Here is a 26,404-nt window from a genome sequence, read left to right as displayed (position 1 = left end):
TAGCCAAAACCAGGAGTGAAACAAACACTGAGATAAAAACTCACCAAATCCTTATGGCCCAATTATCCAAATAACAGATTAACACTTATTTAAAATCCCTATTATCTTATATCGCTGTCATCCAATGCATCAGGAAATAAAAGTACGTGATCGCTCTACTCACATATCTACTGAACATGTTCTGAGTTTTTGCAATAGTAACAGTGTTGAGAATAATGGTAGAAATGGTGTCAATCCCATCACAAACCAAGTTGACTTTCTGCCAATGTCTAGAAAAAATGAATTTCATAAAGTTAGAGAAAAACAAGAATCATGTACAAGCTTACAACGACACTTAAAGTGGCACCCATACTGTAGTTTTATCTAGTCATAAAATAGACCTCTGGTATGCCGTATGGTAGCAGAAATCCTGTGTGATATTCTAAGCCAAGCTAAAGACCCTAAAGAGGAATATATAACAGTGATATATTTTGAATCCGGTTATGTTAACATAAGTTAGAAGATTTGAAGAGTCATAAACGGACCTCAGATCAGGTCTCCTCCAAAGCTCTGCCTCCCTCTAATAATTTTCACTGAAAGAGCGAGAGGCAAAGAGGTTACACTAATTTAATCGATAATGCCAACAGTGCCACATGGCTGCTCACCATGGTGATATTTTTCCTCTAAATATTGTATTTTCTATAACTGTTACTTGTTTGTATATGATCCTACTGAATTGTAAAGCATGCGGAATATGTTGGCGCTATAGAAATAAAGATTATTATCATCATCAGCATGGGTGAAATGTCAACACAGAGTGAACGATTGGCTGTCATGGTCAACAGATGTGTAACCGGGTTGGGGGGGGGGGGCACAGAAGACTGAGGGGTGCTGGGGTACTGAAGTCTAAAAGGTCCATTCACAGAGGCTAACGATCAGTTGAACGAGTGTTTATATAGGTTACCGGCAATGTGTAAAAATAGGCAATGTATACAATACCAGAAGTGGGTCGTCAAAGTATGAAATACATCAGATGTTCATACATTTCCTAGTCATTCTATAGAATACCTAAATGACAAACGGGCGGAGTGTAGAATACTACAGGGGTGGTCCGTCCAAAAGTAGGTGGACAGAGCAGGCAGCAGCAGCAGATCTGTGAAACTGGCTCAGTTGACCTTAGCATTAAAATGCCATTCTAGCCTCCTATGCTGCAACAAATAGTCAGGAATGACACTTCGGATTGCTTTTTTTTCCCCAGCAAAGATATCCTGTTGTTCATTTTGCATTTCTTCTTTCAGGTTTTTGACTGTTTGTTACTAAAGACTAAGGCTATATGCCCATGCTGCGGAAAATTTGCGGAATTTGCGCAATGTTTTTGAAAAAAATGCCACGGATTTCTCAAAAATCCGCATGTCAGAGAGTCCCCAGCCATTTCTAAGGCATTTGGGGAGTGCTGTGCCCATGCTGTATTTTTTTCCACAGCGCAAATATTGCGGATTTCCCTGTGGAAAAATCTGCACCATATCAATTATTCCTGCGGATTTTTCCGCGCGATCCTATACTTACCTGCCTTGATAGAAGACACTGGAGACACTTCCTCTGGTGCAGAGGAGCACGGTGGAGCCAGGATCAGGTGGTGGGCGGGGCCTGCACAAGCTCTGGTCATGTGACATCCAAACCTAGTTCAGGCCTGCCCACCTTCTCCTGCAAGGTGCAGACACACACATGGCAAGAAAGTGAAGTGCTGCGTGATGGAGGTAAGTATGAACTCCCCGATCACTCCAGCACTTGTTCTGCATTGAAGAATCAGTGCCCAAGCCATGGTACTGTATCCTCAATGCAGAATGACCGCAGCATATCCGCAGGACATTCCACAATAAAACCGCAGCATGTAAACAGACAAAATTGTGCTGCGGTTTTCTGGGAGCTCCTGCGGATATATCCACAGGACACTTTCCCCATGGACACATAGCCTAATAGTCAAGAATGACACTTCTGTTTCTTTGTGTTTTTCCCAGTAAAGATATCCTGTTCATTTAGGATTTCTTCTTTCATTAGTTTTTTGACTGTTTGTTACTAAAGACTTTTCTTCAGCGCTCTATTGGGAGACCCAGACAATTGGGTGTATAGCTACTGCCTCCGGAGGTCACACAAAGTATTACACTAAAAAGTGTAAGGCCCCTCCCCTTCTGGCTATACACCCCCCGTGGGATCACGGGCTTACCCAGTTTTAGCTTTGTGTGCGAAGGAGGTCATACATCCACGCATAGCTCCACATTGTATAGTCAGCAGTAGCTGCTGACTATCTCGGATGGAAGAAAAGAGGACACATATAGTGTCCCCAGCATGCTCCCTTCTCACCAGATGGTGTTGCAAGGTTGAGGTACCTATTGCTGGTACAGAGGCCGGAGCCCCACATGCTGTTTTCCTTCCACATCCCCTTGGAGGGCCCTGTGGAAGTGGGATCTGTCGGCCTCCAAGCCCTGAGGCCGGGCTCCATCCACAGACCCAGAAGAACCTGATGGATGTGGAGCACGAGTACTATCAGGGACAAGGCCCTGCATCGGTCAGGTACTCGGTGTCTCCGGCAAGCACAGCACGCTCCGGGCTTGCTGGGCGTTATAGTGCGCCGGGGACATTAGTGATGGGCTTATGTTGCTGCAGCCATGGCTGAGCGACGGGTCATGTTTAGGAACTTGCGCCGATCGCTCATACGGCGGCGGCGCTGATGTGACTTGTAGTGCGCCGGGGACTTGGCGCCGACCGCGCTTTTACGGCGGGGGCGCCTGTAACTTTAGTCCCCGGCTTCTGAGGCCTGGCACCGCTTCGTTCCCGCCCCCAGCCCTGCCAGTCAGAGGAGGGGCGGGACGCTGTACAGATCTCAGCGCAGGGAGCTGGAGTCTGCTTTGCATTCTCCAGCCCCCTCTCACTGAACACAGTGAGATGCCGGGTTCCCGCTCTTGGCTGGGGCTCGCCCACGGCCCGCCCCTCTGCACAGGACGTGGAAGAGAAGCCGGCAGCCATTATGGTTTCCACTCTGGGAGAACGGAACCAGGCACAGGTTTTTGAGCGACCTCATACTCGCGCTGGGCGGGCGATAGGCAGTACTGGTCCCACTAATACTGAAGTGGGCTTTTGAACTGTGTGCGGATATGCGATGCAGCACTGTACTGTCGCTATTCTGGGCATACTCTCCTAGATGGCTAGACAAGTGTTCAATGATTAGTCTGCAGTGTTTGTTGGCAGATTTGGCAACAGCAAAGTGCCAAGGCACAAGCTTTCATTGCCGCTTCGTTTGCAGGTGCTGCAATTGGGTTTATTGTCATGCTATACATGCACTATATGTCGTTTTTCTTGGCAGTAAGGCAAGGCTGCCAAGGCACAGGCTCTCAATGCTGCTTGATTTGCTTGTACTGCAGTGTTTTTCTGTCATGCTTGTCTGCTATACATTTCCTGTATGTCGCTATCCTTGCCTCATGCTCCTAGTTAACTAGACAACAGCAGCAGTAGAGCAGTGGTGCCAAGGCACCAGCGTGCAAGGCTGCTGCATTTGCATGTGCTGGCAGTGTTTACTGTCATGTTTGTATGCGATACATTCACTGTATGTCGCTATCCTTGTCTCATACTCCTAGATATATAGACAATAGCAGCAGAAGGCCTAATGTGCTAAGCCACAAGTTTCAATGCTGCGTGTACTATATGTGCTGAAGTGTTTACTTGTACTTCAGGCTTGTATGCGATACATTCACTGTATGTCGCTATCCTTGTCTCATACTCCTAGATATATAGACAATAGCAGCAGAAGAGCTAATGTGCCAAGCCACAAGTTTTCAATGCTGCGGGTACTACAGGTGCTGAAGTGTTTACTTGTACTTCGTGCTTGAATGCTATACATTCACTGTATGTCGCTATCCTTGTCTCAAGCTCCTGGATAAATAGACAACAGCAGCAGAAGAGCTAATGTGCCAAGCCACAAGTTTTCAATGCTGCGTGTACTACATGAGCTGAAGTGTTTATTTGTACTTCATGCTTGTATGATTATTTACTGTACGGTCGCTATCCTAGGCTATGCACTTAGATAGCTAGACAACAACAGCAGAAAAAGAAAAGGCCAATGAGGACTTTATATGTTGCTTGTACTGCATGTAATACGAGTCTAGGACCCCAGTGCGGGCAATTGCTTGACCGGGGTTTTCGGCTATATGTGGTTAAAAGAACCACCTGTGCTTCCTGTCCAGAGACAGGGACGAAATTGGCAGTTTCTTTCCGCTGTTATATTGGCTGTGACTATGGCTGACATCTTACAGTCTGGCAGCCCACGCAGACCTTGGGCAATATAGTTGCAATGCCCCTGGCCACCATGATTTGAGGAGCAGCTCAAGGCTCCAGGGTGGTTTTCACGCGTCCCAGGGGGCAGGCTCCGACACGGACGTCAGTTCAAGAGGGCCTAAGCAGGCTCGCTGGGAATAGCCCTCGACTCCATCAGTGAAAGAGTCAGCTTCACAGCAGGGGAGATCTCTTTTCTAATATCGCAAGCAATTGCGTACTCGTCTGGCCCTCTGATCCTAGAGATGCAGTCCAGAAACGCAACGCTTTTCACGATAAGCGTTCTCCGACCGTATTAATGAGACACTCTCCTCCCTGATTGGACAAGCGCTAGCCCAGGTCCAAATGTGGATCTCCCGATCTCCAGGCTTGCAGCTGGATCTATAGTTGTAGTGGTGGATGGGGCTTCACGTCAAAATGCCATTGACAGATAGATAGGTTCTGGCCGCAATCTGTCTATGAAGCTATCGGCAGGTCGGTTGCTCCGGCAGTCGCAGCCGTGAAGGCACTCCAAGCTATTTCAGATAGTGTTGCGCAGAGGGACGCTGTCACCGGTACATCTCGGTCTCAGCAGCGTCTGTAATCTCGCAATCGCCGCATGGCGAACCATGCTGTTAAGGCTGTCCGAGACTCTACGAGCCGGACGGCGGTGGCATCGGCCATCTCCGTATTTTTTACGCAGAGCCTAGTGGTTAACAGATTGGATCAGATGCTTCTTCCAACAAAGTGCTTAACCAGGTTGCCTTTATCTAGTGATAGTCTGTTGGTAAGGGTTGAATGAATTCATTCAACTGTCCAAAACGACTCAAAAGGCCCAGAAGGGCATAGATTCCTAGCAGGCTCAAGTACGCCTGGGGAAGGCAGCCGGAGGAATCGCTACCAAAGCGTTTTTTTCTCATAATTTTCAGCCTTCTCACTCCGCAACCGCGGGGAGCAGACTCCCGCGCTTTAGCGACATTTACCTACCACAGGTCAAAGGCCGGTGAGAGAGAGTCAGTTTGTCTCAAACTACCTCTCCGACCGAGCCGAGGCTCTTCTGCAGGCAGGACGAGTGGTAATCCCTGTTCCTCTTCAGGAACCAGTTACGCCTTTTGCTTCGACCTGGTCGTGGTGCCAAGATAGGACGGCTCCTTCCGTCCCGTTCTGGAATTTAAACTGCTTAACAAGCACGTGACAACCAGGCGGTTCCGGAGGGAATCACTCCGCTCCGTCATTGCCTCACTGTCTCAAAGAGTTTTTCCTAACATCCATAGACATTAGGATGCTTATCTCCACGTGCCGATTGCTCCAAGGCACCGGCGTTGGCTACGGGCATTTTTCGTTTTGTAGCCCTACCCTTCGGCTGGCGACAGCCCCACGGGTTTTTCACCAAGTTCATGGCAGCAGTGGGAGCAGTCCCGCGCTCTTACGGTCACTCTGTGATCCCTTTCTTGGACAATCTACTTGTCAAGGCACTCTCTTTTAGAAGCATGCCAACACAACCTGAACATGGCGCTGGACCCTTCCCAGAGTTTCGGGGAGGTCTTTGACTTCTTCTAAGTTGAACCCAATCGCTGGCATATCTTGGCATAGAGTTTTCACACTCTCTCAGTGATAGTGAATTCCGCTGGACAAACAGCGTTCACTACAGACGAGGGTGCAGTCTCTCCTTCAAGGAGGCGCCTCATCCAGAGGCGAGCCTTTGCACGCAGTTTCATCTGCGTCCGCATCATTAGAAGATTCTTCGCTAAGGGAAAGGAAGTCGATGTTCCTACACAGTAACGTCCCCCTTTCACAGACGGTCAAAGACCGTCTTCAGAGGAGTCCACTCTTCAACTCAGTGGTCTAGAGCTCTGGGCAGTGTATCTTGCACTGCAAGCTTTCCTGCAGTGGCTGGAATGCAATCAGAACCGAATTCAGTCGGACTATCCACAGCGGTGGCGTACACATTCCGGACGTACAACACTAGGAAGCAAGTCTTCCTCAGTCGCGAGGACGTGGACGCAGGGGAATGGGACCTGCTCCCGTTTGGCTTCAAGAAATCGGTAGCCGCGGGATGAGGACGGACGTCGACATCATGGCGTCTCGGCAACTACAAGGTCTCGATTTTGATGGCGGGAGCTCTGGCGACAGGCGCCTTGGCTCAAGATTGGTCGCAGTTCCAGCTTCCGATTGCTGCCGCACTATTCTCGTCGCCCCAGACTGGCCGAGGAGGTTGTGGTACCGAGATCTGTGGCATCTCACCGTCAGTCGACTGTGAGCATTACGTCAGGGTCACAATGAGACGGGCTCGCCAGCCGCGGTTTGCCAAGATATTCCACAACTCGTGGAAGATATTCTTATCTTGGTGTTTTGCTCAGGGAGTGTATCCCTGGCCATCGGCTTTGCCTACTTTGCCTGCCCTCCTGCACTCTGGTCGGGAAAACGGTTGGTCGCTCGGCTCCCTTTAAGGGCAAGTCTCGGCACTATCCGTGTTGTTTCAGAAGCGTCTAGCACGTCTTCCTAAGGTGCGCACGTTGCTACAGGGAGTGTCATATTGTGCCCCCGTACGAGCGGCCGTTAGATCCATGGGATCTGAACGAGGTACTCGTTGCTCTCCAGAAGCCGCCTTTCGAGCCTCTGATGGGAGTTTCCCCTTCTCGCCTGTCACAGAAAGTGGCTTTTCTAGGGCGATCACGTTTCTTCGGCGAGTGTATGAGCTGGCAGCTCTGTCATATCAGGCTCCCTTCCTGGTGTTTCACCAGGACTAGGTAGTGTTGCGCTCCATTCAGGAGTTTCTCCCTAAGGTAGTATCCGCGTTTCAGCTTAATCAGGATATATCATTACCTTCATTTTGTCCTCATCCGACTCACCGGTTTGAAACGGGTTTACATTTGTTAGATCTGGTCAGAGGACTCAGAATCTACTTTTCCCGCACGGCGCCTATGCGCCGATCTGATGCACTGTTTGTCCTTGTCGCTGGTACGCGCAAGGGATTGCAGGCTTCTAAAGCCAACATGGCTCGATGGCTCAAAGAACCAATTCTTGAAGCCTACCGTTCTGCTGAGCTTCCGGTTCCATCAGGGCTGAAGGCCCATTCAACCAGAGCCGTGGGTGTGTCCTGGGCATTACGCCACCAGGCTACGGCTCAACAGGTGTGCCAGGCAGCTACCTGGTCGAGTCTGCACATTTTCACCAAACATTATCAGGTGCATACCTATGCTTCGGCGGATGCCGGCCTAGGTAGAAGAGTACTGCAGGCGGCAGTGGCCTCCCCGTAGGGGAGCGCTGTCTTGCAGCCCTATCAAGAGGTATTTATTTACCCACCCAGGGACAGCTTTTGAACGTCCCAATTGTCTGGGTCTCCCAATAGAGCGCTGAAGAAGAAGGGAATTTTGTACTTACCGTAAATTCCTTTTCTTCTAGCTCTTATTGGGAGACCCAGCACCCGCCCTGTTGTCCTTCGGGATTCTTGGTTTGTTGCGGGTACACATGTTATTCATGTTGAACGGTTTGCAGTTCTCCGATGTTATTCGGAGTGAATTTGTTTAAACCAGTTATTGGCTTTCCTCCTTCTTGCTTTGGCACTAAAACTGAGTAAGCCCGTGATCCCACGGGGGGTGTATAGCCAGAAGGGGAGGGGCCTTACACTTTTTAGTGTAATACTTTGTGTGACCTCCGGAGGCAGTAGCTATACACCCAATTGTCTGGGTCTCCCAATAAGAGCTAGAAGAAAAGGAATTTACGGTAAGTACAAAATTCCCTTCTTCCAATCTGGGCCTTATATCAGACTTTGCCTGAGCAGTTCTTGTCATTCTTTATAATACCTAGACATTATATGTAATGCCTAGGAAAAGTATAGAATAACGCAGATATTTCATACCTTGCCTGAAAACAACAGGAATTGTATACATTGCCTAGGTACTCTATAGAATGCCGGGTTTTCATACATTGCCTGTAACATATACACTGTGTCCGATCATTGCCTGTGTAAATGCTCTTTGGTAATCTAAATGGATATGCAGCACAATAAATCTTCGTTGCCGACAGGACATTGCCCAAGAACAGGAAATGAGCTGTCGGCAAGATGCACTAAAAGCTGTCAGCAGGTTTTTGCTACCTCATCTGCAAAAAGCATGATGTAGGAAAAGAGATTCTGAATCCAATAATGTATCATTTAGATTACTAGGTGCAGCGGTTCTGGCACAAACAGAATTTTTAGATTTAGCAATGCAGCACAGCTGAGAGCTGTCACTCCCACATCAGGCTTTCAATACCCATAGATTGAAAGCTTTCGAGCAGGGCCCTCATTCCTACTGTAGCTGTTGAATTATGTGCTATTTTGTCTTGTTTTTGTCTGTACAAGCTCCCACCTGATTGTAAAGTACTGCGGAATATGTTGGCGCTACATAAACAAACATTATTATTATTATTATACATTAACAGTGAGGTACCAATCAGAGGGCAGGGGGCGTATAGGCCTGCTGTGCGTGTGACTTTGTCGACTGAGCAATGATAAGTCCTGCTGCTTACACAAACACCACAGGAAAATTAAACAGACTTTGACAAGAGATACATCTTTGAATTCTATGTTTTAACCCTTACAGCATGCTGCCTTCAGATCACATGGCAAAAACCTGTGGTCAGATTCCCTGTAAAGTGTTATTCTCATGTCCAAGAAGCTATCCCAATCTGTAGTGAGTGTAATAATAATATTAGCAAATACTTCTCCTGATATAACCATGTCTCTTACCTCCTGTGCAGGACATTGAAGCATAGGTATCCATGGTTCCATCCACTTATATAGGGACAGTAAGTTAGCTGCTCGTGGTCATAACCATGAATACCTAAGCTGCAATGCCCTGCACATTAGGTAAGACCCATAGCTGTATCAGGAGAACTGTATCACATTTCTAATTGGAGGTATTTGAATACCCCTTTAAGGTATTGTCACGGATTTAGCTCCGTGACATGTGCCACATCAGAAAGGTTACTCCAGTCACGGACTGAATTTTTTTTCTGGCGTAAGAAATGCCGTCAGTTAGGCCCCTTGCACAAATCTATTAAAAAAAGAAAAAAAAAAAAACCACAAACAAAACACATGTATGGTAGGTTCCGTTTTGACCATCCGTGTGTATGTATGTGTATGTCTCCGGTACGTGTGCCGTCCATGTGGGAAAAATACAGGACACCGGAATTAATTTTTTTGGCGTGTGTTGAAGATGTGCAAAGATAGATAGCTATACAGATTTTACAGCTATTTCCCAAATAAATAATTAAATTGAAAAAAAAAAAAAAAAACAAAACCCAATAAAACTGGTATTGATAGCCAGCATAGGTAAAGCAGACAGCTATGGGCTGGTATTACCAAGCTGGGAATATCCATGGTCATTGGCTCTTCCAAGCCTAAAAATACAAGCCCATAGCCAGCCCAGCAGTGAAACATCACATCAGGTGTACCAATTCTGGCACTTCGCCCTGGCTCTTCCCGATTGCTCTGGTGCATTGGCAATCGGGGGAAAATGGTTTTTGGGGTTGATGTCCACTTTACAGTCTCAGAGGCATCCAGCCCAGAGGTGAGTAATGGAGAGGTGTCTCACACTCCCCCATTACTAACCCAATTCCCCCCCCCCCACCAAAAAAAAAAAAAAAAAAAAAGAGATAAAAACTAATTTGAATTAACACGCCCCGAATCGTTCAGTCGCCGGGTCTCACACAGCTCAGCGTACCATACAGTCACCCGGAGTGATGTAGAAATTGGGTGACCATGAACAGCGGTAACGTTACTGATGTCACCACTCTTCAGAGACGCCGGGTCTTGCGAGTGAGGACATCAGTCTTCAGACATTCCTGCTCACTTTGTGCTCTAGACTATGTCAAAACAGCTGGGATTTTTTTTTTTTTGTTTTAAACAAAGTGGTGAATGAAAAAGGTTTGGGGTAGTGTTTTCAGAAATAAATTAATTATTTTTATGTGTGCGCTTGTCTTTTTTGGGGGGATGATGTGGACACTTCTTCATTACTAACATGGCTGGATGCCAGCTAATATTACATAGCTGACAACAATCACAAAAAACATTACCTTAACTGCCACCGCAACAGGGCAATTGGGAAGAGCTGAGGCGAAGCACCAGAATTGGCGCATCTTATGTGATGAAACACTTCTGGGGAGGATGTGAGCTGCTATTTTTTGGCATGGTAATATTAGCCTGCTTCTGTCTGCTTTACCTTTGCTGATTATCAAAAATGGGGGGATCCCACGTCATCTTTTTCAGTTATTTATTTTGTTAACATCAATAAATATCATCTCTCTCTCTCTATCCATCTATTTTTGCACACCTTTAACTCAAACATTAATTTCAGTGTCATATGTTTTTTCCAGTAAGTGTCACATGGATGTCATCTGTGTGCTGTCTGCATTTCATCCGTGCTGCCAGTAAAAAAATGGACATAAGGATTCAAAATGGGCATCAGAGGCACCAGAAGCAGAGGGGAGCTCCTGTCACAAGAGATCTTATCACCGTCTAATGGATTCAGGGCTACTTTCACCATTACAGTATAAGATATCAACTTGGTGCTGGTGCCTCTGGGGGATCCATCAACACCTATATTTGGTCTGGTCTCTCTGGCCCTGAGCTAACCACACTGCTCCCTGGCCTGAGGTCTACTTGGATGCACAGAGTGGGGACCTGTCCTTTAATCTAACAGGCCTGATACTGCCGCCGCATCCTACTGCTCACCCATGGCTGGGAACTCACAAGGAGAAAAACTGAAAGGTAGTGTGGGTCTCCTGATGGTGCTGGAGGGGGGATACCCTTGTTGTGGCCTTTGACTCTGTGAAACTGTGTTGGTGGCCACTATCCTGGGTGCGTCACTGCATGATTGGCATCCGATATCCGATCGGCACTACAAAGAACTGAAGTAAGGGCCCCACATCTGCCTTACCCAGTGTCATCACTGAAGCGCTCCCTATTTGTCATCGCGGTGAGGGGGTATAAAAGGAGAGGAGATCAGACGTGTAGGAACACGCGCCGCCCTGGATGACCGAGGACCACTGATAGGCGGTGCTTTTCTCCTTCTTGCGCGCCATCCAGCTGCGGAAGGTTTCCTAACCTTGTGGTCGAGGAGTGAACCATTAAGGGTACTTTCACACTTGCGTTATTTTCCTTCCGTTACAATCCGCCCTTTTGGGAAACAGCGGAATCCGTTAACGGATTCCGCTGTTTCCCATAGACTTGTATGGTTGACGGATTGTACCAAAAGGAGCTGCGTTGCTTCCGCTGGGCGACGCTCCGTTGCTTCCGCCCAGCGGGAGGAACGCAGCATGTAACGTTATTTTGAGCAGCGGAATCCTCTGGATTTCACTGCGCATGCTCTTTTTTTTTTTTTTTTTTTTTTTTTTTTTTTTTTTAAAATCAAACTTTATTTTGGCTCGCGGTGGCCGAACGTTCAGCTGAGCGCCCGGCCGTCGGCAAGCGACAGCGCTCAGCTGAATGACCGGCCACCAGCATGCCCGGCCGCCGGCAAGTCACAGCGCTCAGCTGAGCGCCCGCCCGCCGGCATGCCCGGGCGCCGGCAAGTGACAGCGATCAGCTGATCACCCGGCGGCCGGCTGCAGGGAGCGATCAGCTGATCACCCGGCGGTCGGCTGCAGGGAGCGATCAGCTGATCACCCGGCGGTCGGCTGCAGGGAGCGATCAGCTGATCACCCGGCGGCCGGCTGCAGGGAGCGATCAGCTGATCACCCGGCGGCCGGCTGCAGGGAGCGATCAGCTGATCACCCGGCGGCCGGCTGCAGGGAGCGATCAGCTGATCACCCGGCGGCCGGCTGCAGGGAGCGATCAGCTGATCACCCGGCGGTCGGCTGCAGGGAGCGATCAGCTGATCACCCGGCGGCCGGCTGCAGGGAGCGATCAGCTGATCACCCGGCGGCCGGCTGCAGGGAGCGATCAGCTGATCACCCGGCGGCCGGGAGCGATCAGCTGATCACCCGGCGGCCGGGAGCGATCAGCTGATCACCCGGCAGCCGGCTGCAGGGAGCGATCAGCTGATCACCCGGCAGCCGGGAGCGATCAGCTGATCACCCGGCGGCCGGGAGCGATCAGCTGATCACCCGGCGGCCGGCTACTGGGAGCAATCAGCTGATCACCCAGCGGCCGGCTGCAGGGAACGATCAGCTGATCGTTCACTATAGTCTGCCGCTGGTAAAACCGGGAAAAAAAAAAAAAAAAAAATCTAAACGAATTGCGTTGTTTTGCAGCATCCGTTGCATCCGTTGTGTCACTATATGCAACACATCCGTTGCATCCGTTACACAACGCAATGCAACGGATACCGTTCAACGCAAGTGTGAAAGTAGCCTAAGAGGGTCAGAGGTTCTGGCTGCAGCGTTGTCCACCTGCCAGTCATTTTCTGGTGGGAGCGTGCAGTGAGGGAAGAGACTACTCCAGCTTCACAGTTACAGGGGACATATAATACAATCTATAAACGCTAGCTTGCCACGCAGATTGAAATGTGGACCTCTCCCTCTATAATTTGATATATATGTCTCTATACTCCAGGAGCACCCCAGTATTCAAATATCTTAAGTAAAAGGCACACTATAATTCCAGTATATAACTCTGCTGCCACCTAGTGGCCAAAACAGTTATTACAGTCTCATATATTCTGAAATCTGCTCAGACCTTTCATGGTATATATGCCATCCCTAAACGCAACCTGAAGTACTACAACTAATCTCTGGCTTGGATTGATCTGCTCTTGTTAAATCATCCTGAGACCGATACTTCCAGGTCAGGCAGCAACCATGTTAATTATATCAATTGTGGATTCTCTCCTGCAGCTGGCAAACTAACACACTGTAACTTCTGGACTTTCTTTCATATACAAGATAATTGCTGGTAGTTTGTCTCTCACTGCCCTCATATGCAGTGTTACCCCTCAGGACTCAGGTAATGTTCCCAGAATGGAGCCCAGTAATATAAATGGGCAAACAAAATCTTCTTACTGACGACAATGAAGAAGCCAACCCTCTCATCGAACCATCAAGCTTTTCTAAAACAGGAGGAAAGGAAACACCTTTCTACGGCGGCCGAGATCACAGTGAATTATGACTGTGATCTTAGGGAGTAATTCCAATCTACAGTACTCTCAATACCACATAAAAAAGGCTGCAAGATAGACAAGATAAACAAGCTGAACAGTTGTCGGCACTGGTCGACCTGTAGAAGCGCAGTTGCGTGAAATGGTCCGTCGCCTGGTGTGAATCTGCACTTGTCATGCACTTTGTCCCCCCCCCCCCCAACTCCTGTCGTTGGCCTACATTGCAGGGTGAATTTTAATATGCTGCAAGAAAAGATTATTTTATTTCATGGAAGCGAGTGCTGCGAAGGTTCTCTCACATTGAAGAAGTGGAGTTCATAACCATGTATTTCCTAATGATGGAACAAGAATGTTCATCTCATTAGAATGTTTATTTTTTTAATTTAATGTTCACCATTTGTTATAGATGATTGATATGCATTGATAAGTTTTTTTTTATGCTTAGTATTCAAACTCTACAGCCAGATTGTGAGAATTCACAGGTAGCCCCTATTTACTTACTACCTAAATTTATCTTTTTGAAGCTTCAGTATTATAATTGTGTCTTGTAATGTTAAAGACCTAAAATCCCCACAAAAACGTATGAAAGTCCTCAGACATTTAAAACGCCTAAAACCTAACATAGCCATCTTATAAGCAGCTCACCTCCCAGAGACAGACTTCTTCCGGGTGTGTAAACTATAGATGGGGCACATCAATGATTCACCCTCTTGTCTGAAAAACGGGAGTTTTAATTTTAATCAGTAAAAGGTTTGCTCAAAACTTCATTAATCAATCAGACAGTGAAGGTAGGCTTGTACAGCTAACCTTATCTACGCCTGGTGGTGTCATTTCCATCTATAATGTATATGCTCCCAATGTGGGCAATACATTTTTTTTTTTTTTTTTTTTAAAGACATGGAAACAAGGCTACTTCTTGACCCCAGCCAAAACCAGAGATTGTTGGAGGAGACTAATTCAGCAATTTCAGTTACTTAAGACAGGAAAAATACGTCCGGGCACCCATATTTAAATCACAAATAAAATATTGTTACCTCATAGCATCAGTTACAATATACATATATACACATATTATATATATATATATATATATATATATATATATATATATATATATATATATATATATAATTGCCTTATTCTGTCTGTCTGTCATGCTCCAAAATTGTGTCACGGTGACATTGTGTCACGTTGACATGTCCTTACGGTGACACAAAGCTGATTGGCCGCTGGGTTCGCCATGGCCCCGCCCCCCCACACGGATTGGCCTCTCGCCCCGGCTCTCTGCAGGCCCCGCCCCCCTCACGCAATGCACGCTCGCTCTGGCCCCGCACGCATTCCCCCAACTGACACGGAGCCACAGGTGAGTACACACTCACACACACACACACTCACTCATCACACTCACTCATCACACTCACTCATCACACTCACTCATCACACTCACTCATCACACTCACTCATCACACTCACTCATCACACTCACTCATCACACTCACAACATCCTGGGATATCGCTTGCTTCTCGGCCGCGATACTGTGCTGTGAGCTTTCAGGACCTGCCGGAGGATCACATGGCCAGAAGCATGTGGCATCTCCGGATGTTGTGAGTATGAGCGCGTATGTGCGATATCGTCAGTGTCTGTGTGTGTGAGTGGATGCGATCGGGTGTGTGTGAGTGGATGCGATCGGGTGTGTGTGAGTGGATGCGATCGGGTGTGTGTGAGTGGATGCGATCGGGTGTGTGTGAGTGGATGCGATCGGGTGTGTGTGAGTGGATGCGATCGGGTGTGTTAGTGGATGCGATCGGGTGTGTGTGAGTGGATGCGATCGGGTGTGTGAGTGTCGGCAGAGGAGCACGGCGTGCTGGAGGAGGCTGGGAGCAGAGAGGCTGATCTTGGGGAAGGCTGGGAGGGGGAGGCTGATGCTGGGGGAGACTGGGAGGGGAAGGCTGATGCTAAAGGAGGCTGGGAGGAAGGAGGCTGGGAGGAGAGAGGCTGATCCTGGGGAAGGCTGGGAAACGGAGGCTGATGCTGAGGGAGGCTGGAAGGAGAGGCTGATGCTGGGAGAGGCTGGAAGGAGAGAGGCTGAGGCTGGGAGGAGAGAGGCTGATGCTGGGGAAGGCTGATGCTGAGGGAGGCTGGGAGGGGAAAGCTGATGCTGGGGAAGGCTGGGAGGACGGAGGCTGGGAGGAGAGAGGCTGATCCTGGGGAAGGCTGGGAGAGGGAGGCTGATGCTGGGGGAAGGTTGGAAGGAGAGAGGCTGATGCTGGCGGAGGCTGAGGCTGGGAGGAGAGAGGCTGATCCTGGGGAAGGCTGGGAGAGGGAGCCTGATGCTGGGGGAGTCTGGAAGAAGAGAGGCTGATGCTGGGGGAGGCTGGGAGGACAGAGGCTGATGCTGGGGAAGGCTGGGAGGAGAGAGGCTGATGCTGGGAACAGAGAGGAGAGGCTGATGCTGGGAGGAGAGAGGCTGATGCTGGGATGAGAGAGGCTGATGCTGGGAGGAGAGAGGCTGATGCTGGGAGGAGAGAGGCTGATGCTGGGGGAGGCTGGGAGGGGGAGGCTGATGCTGAGGGAGGCTGGGACGAGGGAGGCTGATGCTGGTGGAGGCTGATGCTTGGGGAGGCTGATGCTGGGGGAGGCTGGAAGGAAAGAGGCTGATGCTGGTGGAGGCTGATGCTTGGGGAGGCTGATGCTGGGGGAGACTGGGAGGGGAAGGCTGATGCTGAGGGAGGCTGGGAGGGGGAGGCTGGGAGGAAGGAGGCTGGGAGGAGAGAGGCTGATCCTCGGGAAGGCTGGGAAGGGGAGGCTGATGCTGAGGGAGGCTGGAAGGAGAGAGGCTGATGCTGGGGGAGGCTGGAAGGAGAGAGGCTGAGGCTGGGACGAGAGAGGCTGATGCTGGGGAAGGCTGATGCTGAGGGAGGCTGGGAGGGGAAAGCTGATGCTGGGGAAGGCTGGGAGGACGGAGGCTGGGAGGAGAGAGGCTGATCCTGGGGAAGGCTGGGAGAGGGAGGCTGATGCTGGGGGAGGCTGGAAGGAGAGAGGCTGATGCTGGTGGAGGGCAATTATATATATAGATTATTCAATCTGCTAGCAAACATACACATTCTAGACTACCCGATGCGTTAGAATCGGGCCACCTTCTAATATAATATATATATATATATATATATATATATATATATATATATATATATATATATATATATATATATATTATATATATATATATAGACATTTTTGTGTACTCACCGTAGAATGTCTTCCTTGGAGCCTTTCATTGGGGGACACAGACAGTGGGTATTATGATGTCTCCAGGAAGGCGTGACACTAGATTTGCAAAAGTGTTAACTCCTCCCCCCGCAGCATATACCCTAGCTAGGCACGAAACTAGCTCAGTTTGGTGTAAAAGCAGTAGAAGGACAACCAAAACCACAAGGGTGGGAGCTGTGTCCCCCAATGAAAGGCTCCAAGGAAGACGGTGAGTACACAAAAATGTAATTTCCTTTTTCGCCTTTTCATTGGGGGACACAGACAGTGGGACGTCCCAAAGCAGTCCCTGGGTGGGAACTGAACTATTAACAGTGTATAACATCAGACTAAGAGCTGACTAACGACTGCAACTGCAGTGAACATATATCAAAACACTGTCAAAAAACCGACCAGTGGCCACTTATAAATGGGCCACTGCCGCCTGAAGGACTTGTCTTCCAAGAGCAGCATCTGCGGAAGCATGCGTATGCACTCCGTAGACTTTTGTAAACGTGTGCACACTGGACCAGGTAGCGGCCTTGCAAAGTTGGGCTGCCGAAGCCTGATGGCGGATAGCCCAGGAAGCACCCACTGCTCGCGTAGAGTGGGCCCGCACAGATTGAGGCGGAACAACACCTCGTGTTTTGTAAGCCTCACAGATGGCAGTCCTAATCCATCGAGAAATCGTGGATTTAGAAGCCGGATTGCCCTTTTTGTGTCCTTGTGAGAGGACGAAGAGGGCATCGGACTTGCGCAACGGCGCTGTTCTGGAGATGTAGATCCGCAGAGCCCTCACAAGATCTACAGTGTGAAGGGCTTTTTCAAAAGATTCTGCCCGGTCCCGGTCCACTGACGGCAACACGATGTCCTCGTTTAAGTGGAAAGAAGATACGACCTTCAGGAGAAAAGCGGGGGAAGGCCGAAGGACCACCTTATCATGATGGAAAATCAGGTAATGTGAGCGACAGGAAAGGGCTGCCAGTTCGGACACTCGACTGATAGAGGTAATGGCGACTAAAAAGGCAACTTTCCAAGACAGTCGTTGAAGAGAGATTTCTCTCAGAGATTCGAAGGGAGGAAGCTGAAGAGCTCCGAGAACCAGATTCAGATCCCAGGGATCTAAGGTACGGACCTGAGGGTGAAAAGCCAGCCGCTTCTGGAAAAATAAGCATGGTATGAACTACCTTAGAAGAAAGAACTGATTTTGCTAGAATCAAGGATGCAAGCGCCACGGTGTCAAATGCAGCTGTGCTGTATTCTGGTGGAATATTGGACCTTGTGACAGAAGATCCGGCCGGTCGGGAAGACGCCAGGGAGTGTCGCCGAGCAGTTGGAGAAGCTCCGGGTACCAGGCTCTCCTGGGCCAGTCCGGGGCCACGAGGATCACCGGGATTCCCTCCGCTTTGATTTTCTTGATTACTCTCGGAATGAGAGGAAACGGAGGAAAGATGTAGGGTAGGCGGAACTGCGCCCACGGAAAGACTAGAGCGTCGGAGCCGAGCGCTAGCGGGTCTCTCGACCGGGATATAAAGGGATGTATTTTGGCGTTCATCCGAGAAGCCATGAGGTCCACATCTGGGAGTCCCCAACGAAGAGTGATCTGATGGAACACTTTGTCGTGGAGGGACCATTCCCTGCCGCTAGCCCTTGCCTGCTAAGAAAGTCTGCGGCCCAGTTGTCTACCCCCGGAATATGGACAGCTGAAATAATGGGAATGTGCATCTCTGCCCAAAGAAGAATCCTGGATACTTCTTTCATCGCTGCCCTGCTGCGAGTACCTCCCTGACGGTTGATGTAAGCCATGGCCGTGGCATTGTCTGACTGGATCCGAACAGGGAGGCCCAATAGCAAGGGTTGAAAATTCTGAAGGGCCAAAAATATGGCTCTGATCTCCACAACATTGATGTGTAGGGAGCGCTCGGAAGGAGACCAGCGTTCGTGAATAGTGTGGTGGAGAAAAACCGGCACCCCAGCCTATCAGGCTGGCATCCGTCGTGACTACTTGCCAGTGGACCGGGCGGAAGGACTTCCCTTGAGATAGGGATGAGGCTTGAGTCCACCAGACGAGGGAGCTGAACGCAGACCGAGATAGGCGGACTGACCGGTCTAGGGAAGCTGGATTCTTGTCCCAGGAGGATAGAAGATCCAGTTGTAGAGGGCGCAGATGGAATTGGGCAAAGGACACGGCTTCTATGACCGCCACCATCTTGCCTAACACTCTCCTTCCAGCCCGGATCAGGGAAGACCTCTTGTCCTTCTTGTCCTCTGGAAGAAAAACCCGGGACTGAGCCGTGTCTATCAGCATACCGAAAAAGGTGATGCGCTGATGAGGAATGAAGGATGACTTGTTGAAGTTGATAAGCCACCCTAGCCTTGACAGCGTGTCTAGGCAAATCTGCACGCTTTCTGAGCAAACTTGAAGAGAGCTACCTTTGACAAGAAAGTCGTCCAAATAGGGAACGACCAGGATGCCTCTGGGGTGTAAAATGGACATGACGGCCGCCATGACCTTTGTGAAGACCCGAAACGCAGTGGCCAGCCGAAAGGGGAGGGCCCTGAATTGGAAATGACGGTGACCTACGGCAAAGCGAAGGAATCGTTGCTGATTTACACATTCCCATATGTGTCTCATCATCTTGAATGTCTATGGAAGCTAAGAATTCTCCAGGTTCCAAGGCAGCTAGCACTGCTCTCAATGATTCCATTCGGAAAGTTCGAATCCGTACGAATTTGTTCAGCTGTTTGAGGTCTAAGATAGGGCGGACAGAGCCATCTTTTTGGGAACGACAAAAAGGTTTTAATAGAAACCTTTCCCGCACTATTCTAGGGGCACTAGAATGATAGCCTCTTTACAGAAAGCAAATGTTATGGCCTGAAATAAGGCCTGGTTTTGCGTTTTGGACTTTGGAAGACGAGAACGCAGAAAGCTGTTGACCAGCAGGGAATGGAAATAGATCTTGTAACCTGAGGTGACGATTTCTCGAACCCAAGCATCGTGAGTGTGGTCTAGCAAGATATCCCGAAAAAGCAGAAGCCGCCCTCCAACAGGAGTCTGATCTGAGGGATACCTGGCGTCATGCTGAGGGGGTCTGTACAGAGCGAGGTCCTTTGGGTTTAGGTTGCTTGGAGTGGGAACGCCAAGAAGAGCACCTTGAGGGACCGGATACTCGATCTGAGCGTTGGGACGATCCTTGGGCTGATGGCTTTTTGGGGGGCAGGCCGAAAGGACTGCCTGCGCCAAGGAGATTTTTTAAAATTCCTGGATACAGGCCGCTTTTGTGGTAGAATGGTACTTTTACCACCCGTCGTCTCAGATATGATTTTGTCCAGGGATTCTCCAAACAGACGCAGGCCATGGAAGGGGAGTGTGGACAGGGATTTCTTGGAGGCACTGTCTGCATTCCATATTTTTAGCCAAAGGACTCTGCGGGCAAAAACAGCATTGGCCGCCGATAGGGCTGACAAACTAGCTGCATTTAGGGAGCCGTGAAGAAAATAATTAGAGGCTAGAGAGAACAAATCAAGGATCTCAAAAGCCACCGAGGGAATATTACAAGAGCGAAGCATCCTACGTAGGTTCTAACTCCACACACCCATAGCTCTCGCGACCCATGTTAAGGCAAACAGGGGGCGAAAAGAGGAGCCCGAAGCCTGGAAAATAGATTTGACCGCAGCATCAACTGCGTGGTCGGACGAGTCCTTGAGACGCGTTGTCTGAAACAGACATGACCGTGTGTTTAGCCAGTCTGGATACTGGCGGATCCATAACGGGGGGGTACTGACCAGGGCTTAACCATTTCAGAGGGAAAGGGATAAGCGAATGAAGAGAAGGGTTTTTTTACTAAACCTTCTATCAGGGTGATCCCACCGTTTAGATATAAATTTGCCGAAAAACACGCTTGATTGCCGACTGAGAAGTCAAGTCAGGAGGCTGATCAGAGTTCGACAGAGTGATTGACAGCCGAAATTAGTGTGTCTTCTATATGCCTAGACTCAGAAAGGACATCTGAATCAGAGTCAGAGTCTTGAGAATCGTGACTACTAAAGGTCACAGAACCTCGGTCAGACTAACTATCGTCCGAGTCGGATGAGGCGTAGAGGTCGCAATGGCACTTTTTGGAAACGTTCTGGGGAAGAGGGACCAGACGAAGGCGGGCGGGCTCCTCTGAGGGAGCTGGGCCGGGGGAAGGCTGTGGGAGCCTGAAGACGGCTGGGATATCTGAGCAGCAAGGTCATCTAACCTTTTAGACATTAGAAGAGCCCATGCAGGCATTACGTCATCAGACGGGGGTGCTCCCTGGCCGGTGGCCGGAGCAGAATCCAGAGACTGCACGGCATCCTGGTCCGGCAACGGGGTCTGTTGTGACACGGTAGAAGGGGCATCGCAGCCCCGGCATAGTGGATAGCTTCGGCCATTAGAAACGAGCGTCCACAGGTGGTACAATCATAGTACAGGTCCGTAGAGGACGCCTGGGAAGGTTTATCACCCTTGCGGTTACGCATGTCAGCAATAGAGTCCTACAGCCCTATAGGGGTAGAGTTATATGAGTGAGGAGCCACTAGCAGTATTCTAAAGTGACTGCTATGCAGAGCCGGTATATACCGTAGCAAAATGGCATCTACTGTCAAAAAGCCGGCATATACCTGCAGGCAGAGCCAGTATATACCGCTAATAGCTGATATACACCGCTAGCCAGCAGGCACACACCGCTAGAGAGACAGCGATATACCGCTGAGCAGAGCGGTATATAGTGCTGCAGAAGTGCAGAGCCAAGGAGGCGATCTCACCCGAGTCTGCTCCCCACGTAGAAAATGGCGTCCAGTGTTCCTGGCAGCATGGAGGAGAGAGACGGCCCCCGGAGGCTGATTGGTCTCAGGGCTGGGACTAAGCGTGACGGCCAATCGGAAAGGAGCTGCCCCTGAGTGAGGGAGCGGCTTCCAGAGCAGTGAGAGGGGTCGTTGCTAGAATGCAGGCCGAAGCCGGGGGCTAAATTAATGATGCTCCACGGGATCACGGCCTGCATCGGCCCACCGGCGCCTTTCCAGGTGGCGGTTTGGATGCAGGGGACAGATGACTCGTCGACTCCCTAACTGCTCCTGGCTCCGTCTGAAGACGCGTCGGTGATGGATGCGGGGATCTCAGGGACGCATCTTCGGCTCAAGGCTGAAGCAGGTCCTCGGCTCTGCTCAGCCCTCTGGAGCTACCTTGGTGTGAGGTGCTTCCAGGGAGCCTGGAGTGGTACGCTGACCCGACCACTTGGGCGTGAGGGAAGACTGACGGCTTGTGCATGCCAGGTTTCCTCTGCCCGTACACGGGGAGAACGGGGGCGGCAAGGCACCCTGGTATTGCCCCTATCAAAAATAGAATGAATAAGAAAAAGAAAACAAAATAAAAAGTAAAAATAAAAACAAAATAAGCTGGCCTGAGCTCAGCTCAGTCCAGACATGTGAGCCTCCCTGCTGACACTAGAAAAAACTGAGCTAGTTTCCTGCCTAGCTAGGGTATATGCTGTGGGGGGAGGAGCTAAAACTTTTGCAAATCTAGCGTCACGCCTCCCTGGAGACACCATAATACCCACTGTCTGTGTCCCCCAATGAAAAGGCGAGAAAGGATGGATATATATATATATATATATATATATATATATATATATATTTATATTATATATATAAATATATATATAAAAAAAAACACATTATTCGCATGCCCGTACTGACTATGTGCTCATTACCCTCCCTCTCTTGCCCAGACTTGTCTCTATAACTATAGATAATATTGTTAATTTCAGATCATGCACCAGTTTTTATGGATTTATTGGACTCCCCCTCTAAGGATATGTGCCCACGGGAGCTCGCACCTGCGGATATATCCGCAGGCACGGCAGCAGGTTTCCCGCAGCTGTTCGCTGGAGTCCGCAGCTGTTTTTAGCTGTGGTAGTACAGCGAAATAGCTGCGGTAAACCTGCGGGCATTCCTGCGGATTACCTGCAGAAGTCCCGGCCCTATCTCCATAGTGGAGGGCCGGGGTTTCCGCAGGTAATTCCGCAGAAAGAATTGACATGCAATTTTGTGCGGCTGCAGGACATCCGCAGCATATTCCGCAGCCGCACGTATCCGCAGCATGGACACAGCACTCCACATGTCCCATAGGATAACATGGGGAGTGTCTGTACATGCTGAAAGCTGTGGATTTATCTGGAAAATCCAGAAAATCTGCGGATTTTCTGCAGATAAATCCGCAGGTTTAATCTCTCGTGGGCACAAAGCCTAATGGCTCATATTTTTTATAGAAGTTTCCTAGCCACTTTTGCAAAGATTACTCTTGTTTCTTCACTTAGAACTTGATGGCTTGAATTTATGCAGAATAATAAAACCCACATAGACAATCCCTCTCTATTCTACGAAATGGCAAAAGCGGTGCAGCGTGGGAAAATATGGCCTATTCTTATTTTTACAAAAAAAAAAAAAAAAAACACTAAAAACTTTAGAGAATTGTCAAGCGACCTAAAACAAGATAGTTACCGTTTGAGTGTTTGGAGAAATATAACCTCCACCCATCACAGTATCTAAAATATGAACAAATTAAGATCTCAATTATGATTAATTTAAAGGATGTCACATTTGAAGCAATACAAAATGAGTAAGATACTGTTCTTACTCAGTCAATATTGATACTGTATTCCTTAATGAAACCTAACCTACTAGGGACTCAACGAGACACCTTTTTCAAGTACTGGAGAATATAGAGGATTTGCCAAAAATGTTTGCTTTCTGACACTGATTTAGTCCACGGTATTTGGTCAAGTCCTAGAGTAGCCTCCTTCCGGAAGATGGTATCAGACATGATTAACACATGATGGCATTATAAAAGACAGTTAACCGCTTAATTAGCTCTTTTATACTATTGGAGCAAGTCTGACACAGAATCTAATCAATTTATAGGTCTGCCAAAGCTTAAGAATACCCTACTCTTAATTGCGAAAAAAAATGATTCTTAAATATTAGCCGGAATCCACTTCTCCCTCCATCTCAGAATTGATAATTCAGATGAATTATTATCTGGAGGTGGAAAAACGAGATGTGACCAACAACAAGGAGACCCAAGCAGGCAATTTTTTATTAAAATGGAAGCAATTTATTATAAAATGTTGTTTTATAGATCAGAAGAGAAGTGCAGTAAAACCCTTTGTTAACACAAGTTGGTACATCCTAGAACAGTGATGGCGAACCTATGGCATGCGTGCCACCAGGGGCACGCAGAGCCCATTCTGCTGGCACGCGTGCTGTCGCCCGACCCTGCAGCTTTGATCTGCTAGTGCAGTGGCGCCGGCAGATCAAATCTGTGTTGGAGCGGAGGAGACATTTCTCCTCCGCTCTGACACTTCTCCTCCCCCAGGCTGTAGTGTGTTACCTAGGAGAACTAGGAGGAGCGTCAGAGAGCGGCGCCAGCGCCGTCTGCTGGCCGAGTGGGAACTGAGGACCCATCAGCGCGCAGCGGGGGAGCGTGTGCAGGTAAGTTGTGTGTTGTTTTTTTTTTTTTATAACTCGTGTGCGGCAGCGCCAGCATGGGGTGGGGGGGAACGCACATGGCAGCGTGGGGTGGGAGAGGGGGAACGCACATGGCAGCGTGGGGGTGGGAGAGGGGGAACGCACATGGCAGCGTGGGGGTGGGAGAGGGGGAACGCACATGGCAGCGTGGGGGTGGGAGAGGGGGAACGCACATGGCAGCGTGGGGGTGGGAGAGGGGGAACGCACATGGCAGCGTGGGGGTGGGAGAGGGGGAACGCACATGGCAGCGTGGGGGTGGGAGAGGGGGAACGCACATGGCAGCGTGGGGGTGGGGGAGGGGGAACGCACATGGCAGCGTGGGGGTGGGGGAGGGAAACGCACATGGCAGCGTGGGGGTGGGGGAGGGGAACGCACATGGCAGCGTGGGGGTGGGAGAGGGGGAACGCACATGGCAGCGTGGGGGTGGGAGAGGGGGGAACGCACATGGCAGCGTGGGGTGGGAGAGGGGGAACGCACATGCCAGCATGAAGGGGGGGGGGGGGGAACATGCATGCCAGCATGGGGGGGGGATGACATGCATGCCAGCATGGGGGGGGGGATGACATGCATGCCAGGATGGAGGAAACCATGCATGCCAGGATGGAAGAAACCATGCATGCCAGGATGGAGGAAACCATGCATGCCAGGATGGAGGAAAACATGCATGCCAGGATGGAGGAAAACATGCATGCCAGGATGGAGGAAAACATGCATGCCAGGATGGAGGAAAACATGCATGCCAGGATGGAGGAAAACATGCATGCCAGGATGGAGGAAAACATGCATGCCAGGATGGAGGAAAACATGCATGCCAGGATGGAGGAAAACATGCATGCCAGGATGGAGGAAAACATGCATGCCAGGATGGAGGAAAACATGCATGCCAGGATGGAGGAAAACATGCATGCCAGGATGGAGGAAAACATGCATGCCAGGATGGAGGAAAACATGCATGCCAGGATGGAGGAAAACATGCATGCCAGGATGGAGGAAAACATGCATGCCAGGATGGAGGAAAACATGCATGCCAGGATGGAGGAAAACATGCATGCCAGGATGGAGGAAAACATGCATGCCAGGATGGAGGAAAACATGCATGCCAGGATGGAGGAAAACATGCATGCCAGGATGGAGGAAAACATGCATGCCAGGATGGAGGAAAACATGCATGCCAGGATGGAGGAAAACATGCATGCCAGGATGGAGGAAAACATGCATGCCAGGATGGAGGAAAACATGCATGCCAGGATGGAGGAAAACATGCATGCCAGGATGGAGGAAAACATGCATGCCAGGATGGAGGAAAACATGCATGCCAGGATGGAGGAAAACATGCATGCCAGGATGGAGGAAAACATGCATGCCAGGATGGAGGAAAACATGCATGCCAGGATGGAGGAAAACATGCATGCCAGGATGGAGGAAAACATGCATGCCAGGATGGAGGAAAACATGCATGCCAGGATGGAGGAAAACATGCATGCCAGGATGGAGGAAAACATGCATGCCAGGATGGAGGAAAACATGCATGCCAGGATGGAGGAAAACATGCATGCCAGGATGGAGGAAAACATGCATGCCAGGATGGAGGAAAACATGCATGCCAGGATGGAGGAAAACATGCATGCCAGGATGGAGGAAAACATGCATGCCAGGATGGAGGAAAACATGCATGCCAGGATGGAGGAAAACATGCATGCCAGGATGGAGGAAAACATGCATGCCAGGATGGAGGAAAACATGCATGCCAGGATGGAGGAAAACATGCATGCCAGGATGGAGGAAAACATGCATGCCAGGATGGAGGAAAACATGCATGCCAGGATGGAGGAAAACATGCATGCCAGGATGGAGGAAAACATGCATGCCAGGATGGAGGAAAACATGCATGCCAGGATGGAGGAAAACATGCATGCCAGGATGGAGGAAAACATGCATGCCAGGATGGAGGAAAACATGCATGCCAGGATGGAGGAAAACATGCATGCCAGGATGGAGGAAAACATGCATGCCAGGATGGAGGAAAACATGCATGCCAGGATGGAGGAAAACGTGCATGCCAGGATGGAGGAAAACGTGCATGCCAGGATGGAGGAAAACATGCATGCCAGGATGGAGGAAACATGAATGGCAGGATGGAGGAAACATGCATGCCAGGATGGAGGAAACATGCATGCCAGGATGGAGGAAACATGCATGCCAGGATGGAGGAAACATGCCACGATAGGGTACATTTACCAGG

General features: G+C 49.5%; 1 protein-coding gene across 2 annotated transcripts in view; it reads right to left on the bottom strand.

Annotated features, from left to right (window-relative positions):
* The window catches only part of MANBA (mannosidase beta), a 124,381-nt gene that overhangs the window by 77,757 nt on the left and 20,220 nt on the right, over positions 1-26,404 (bottom strand). For both annotated transcript variants that reach the window (XM_075350655.1, XM_075350663.1), the window contains exon 3: positions 164-269. In XM_075350655.1, coding sequence (XP_075206770.1) covers positions 164-269 — 106 coding nt within the window. The remainder of the gene's footprint in view (positions 1-163; positions 270-26,404) is intronic.

The sequence above is a fragment of the Anomaloglossus baeobatrachus genome, chromosome 1 (genome assembly GCF_048569485.1).
Source record: "Anomaloglossus baeobatrachus isolate aAnoBae1 chromosome 1, aAnoBae1.hap1, whole genome shotgun sequence".
NCBI lineage: Eukaryota > Metazoa > Chordata > Amphibia > Anura > Aromobatidae > Anomaloglossus > Anomaloglossus baeobatrachus.
Note: the sequence above shows the minus strand (reverse complement) of the source record. Positions and strands in the feature narration are given on the sequence as shown.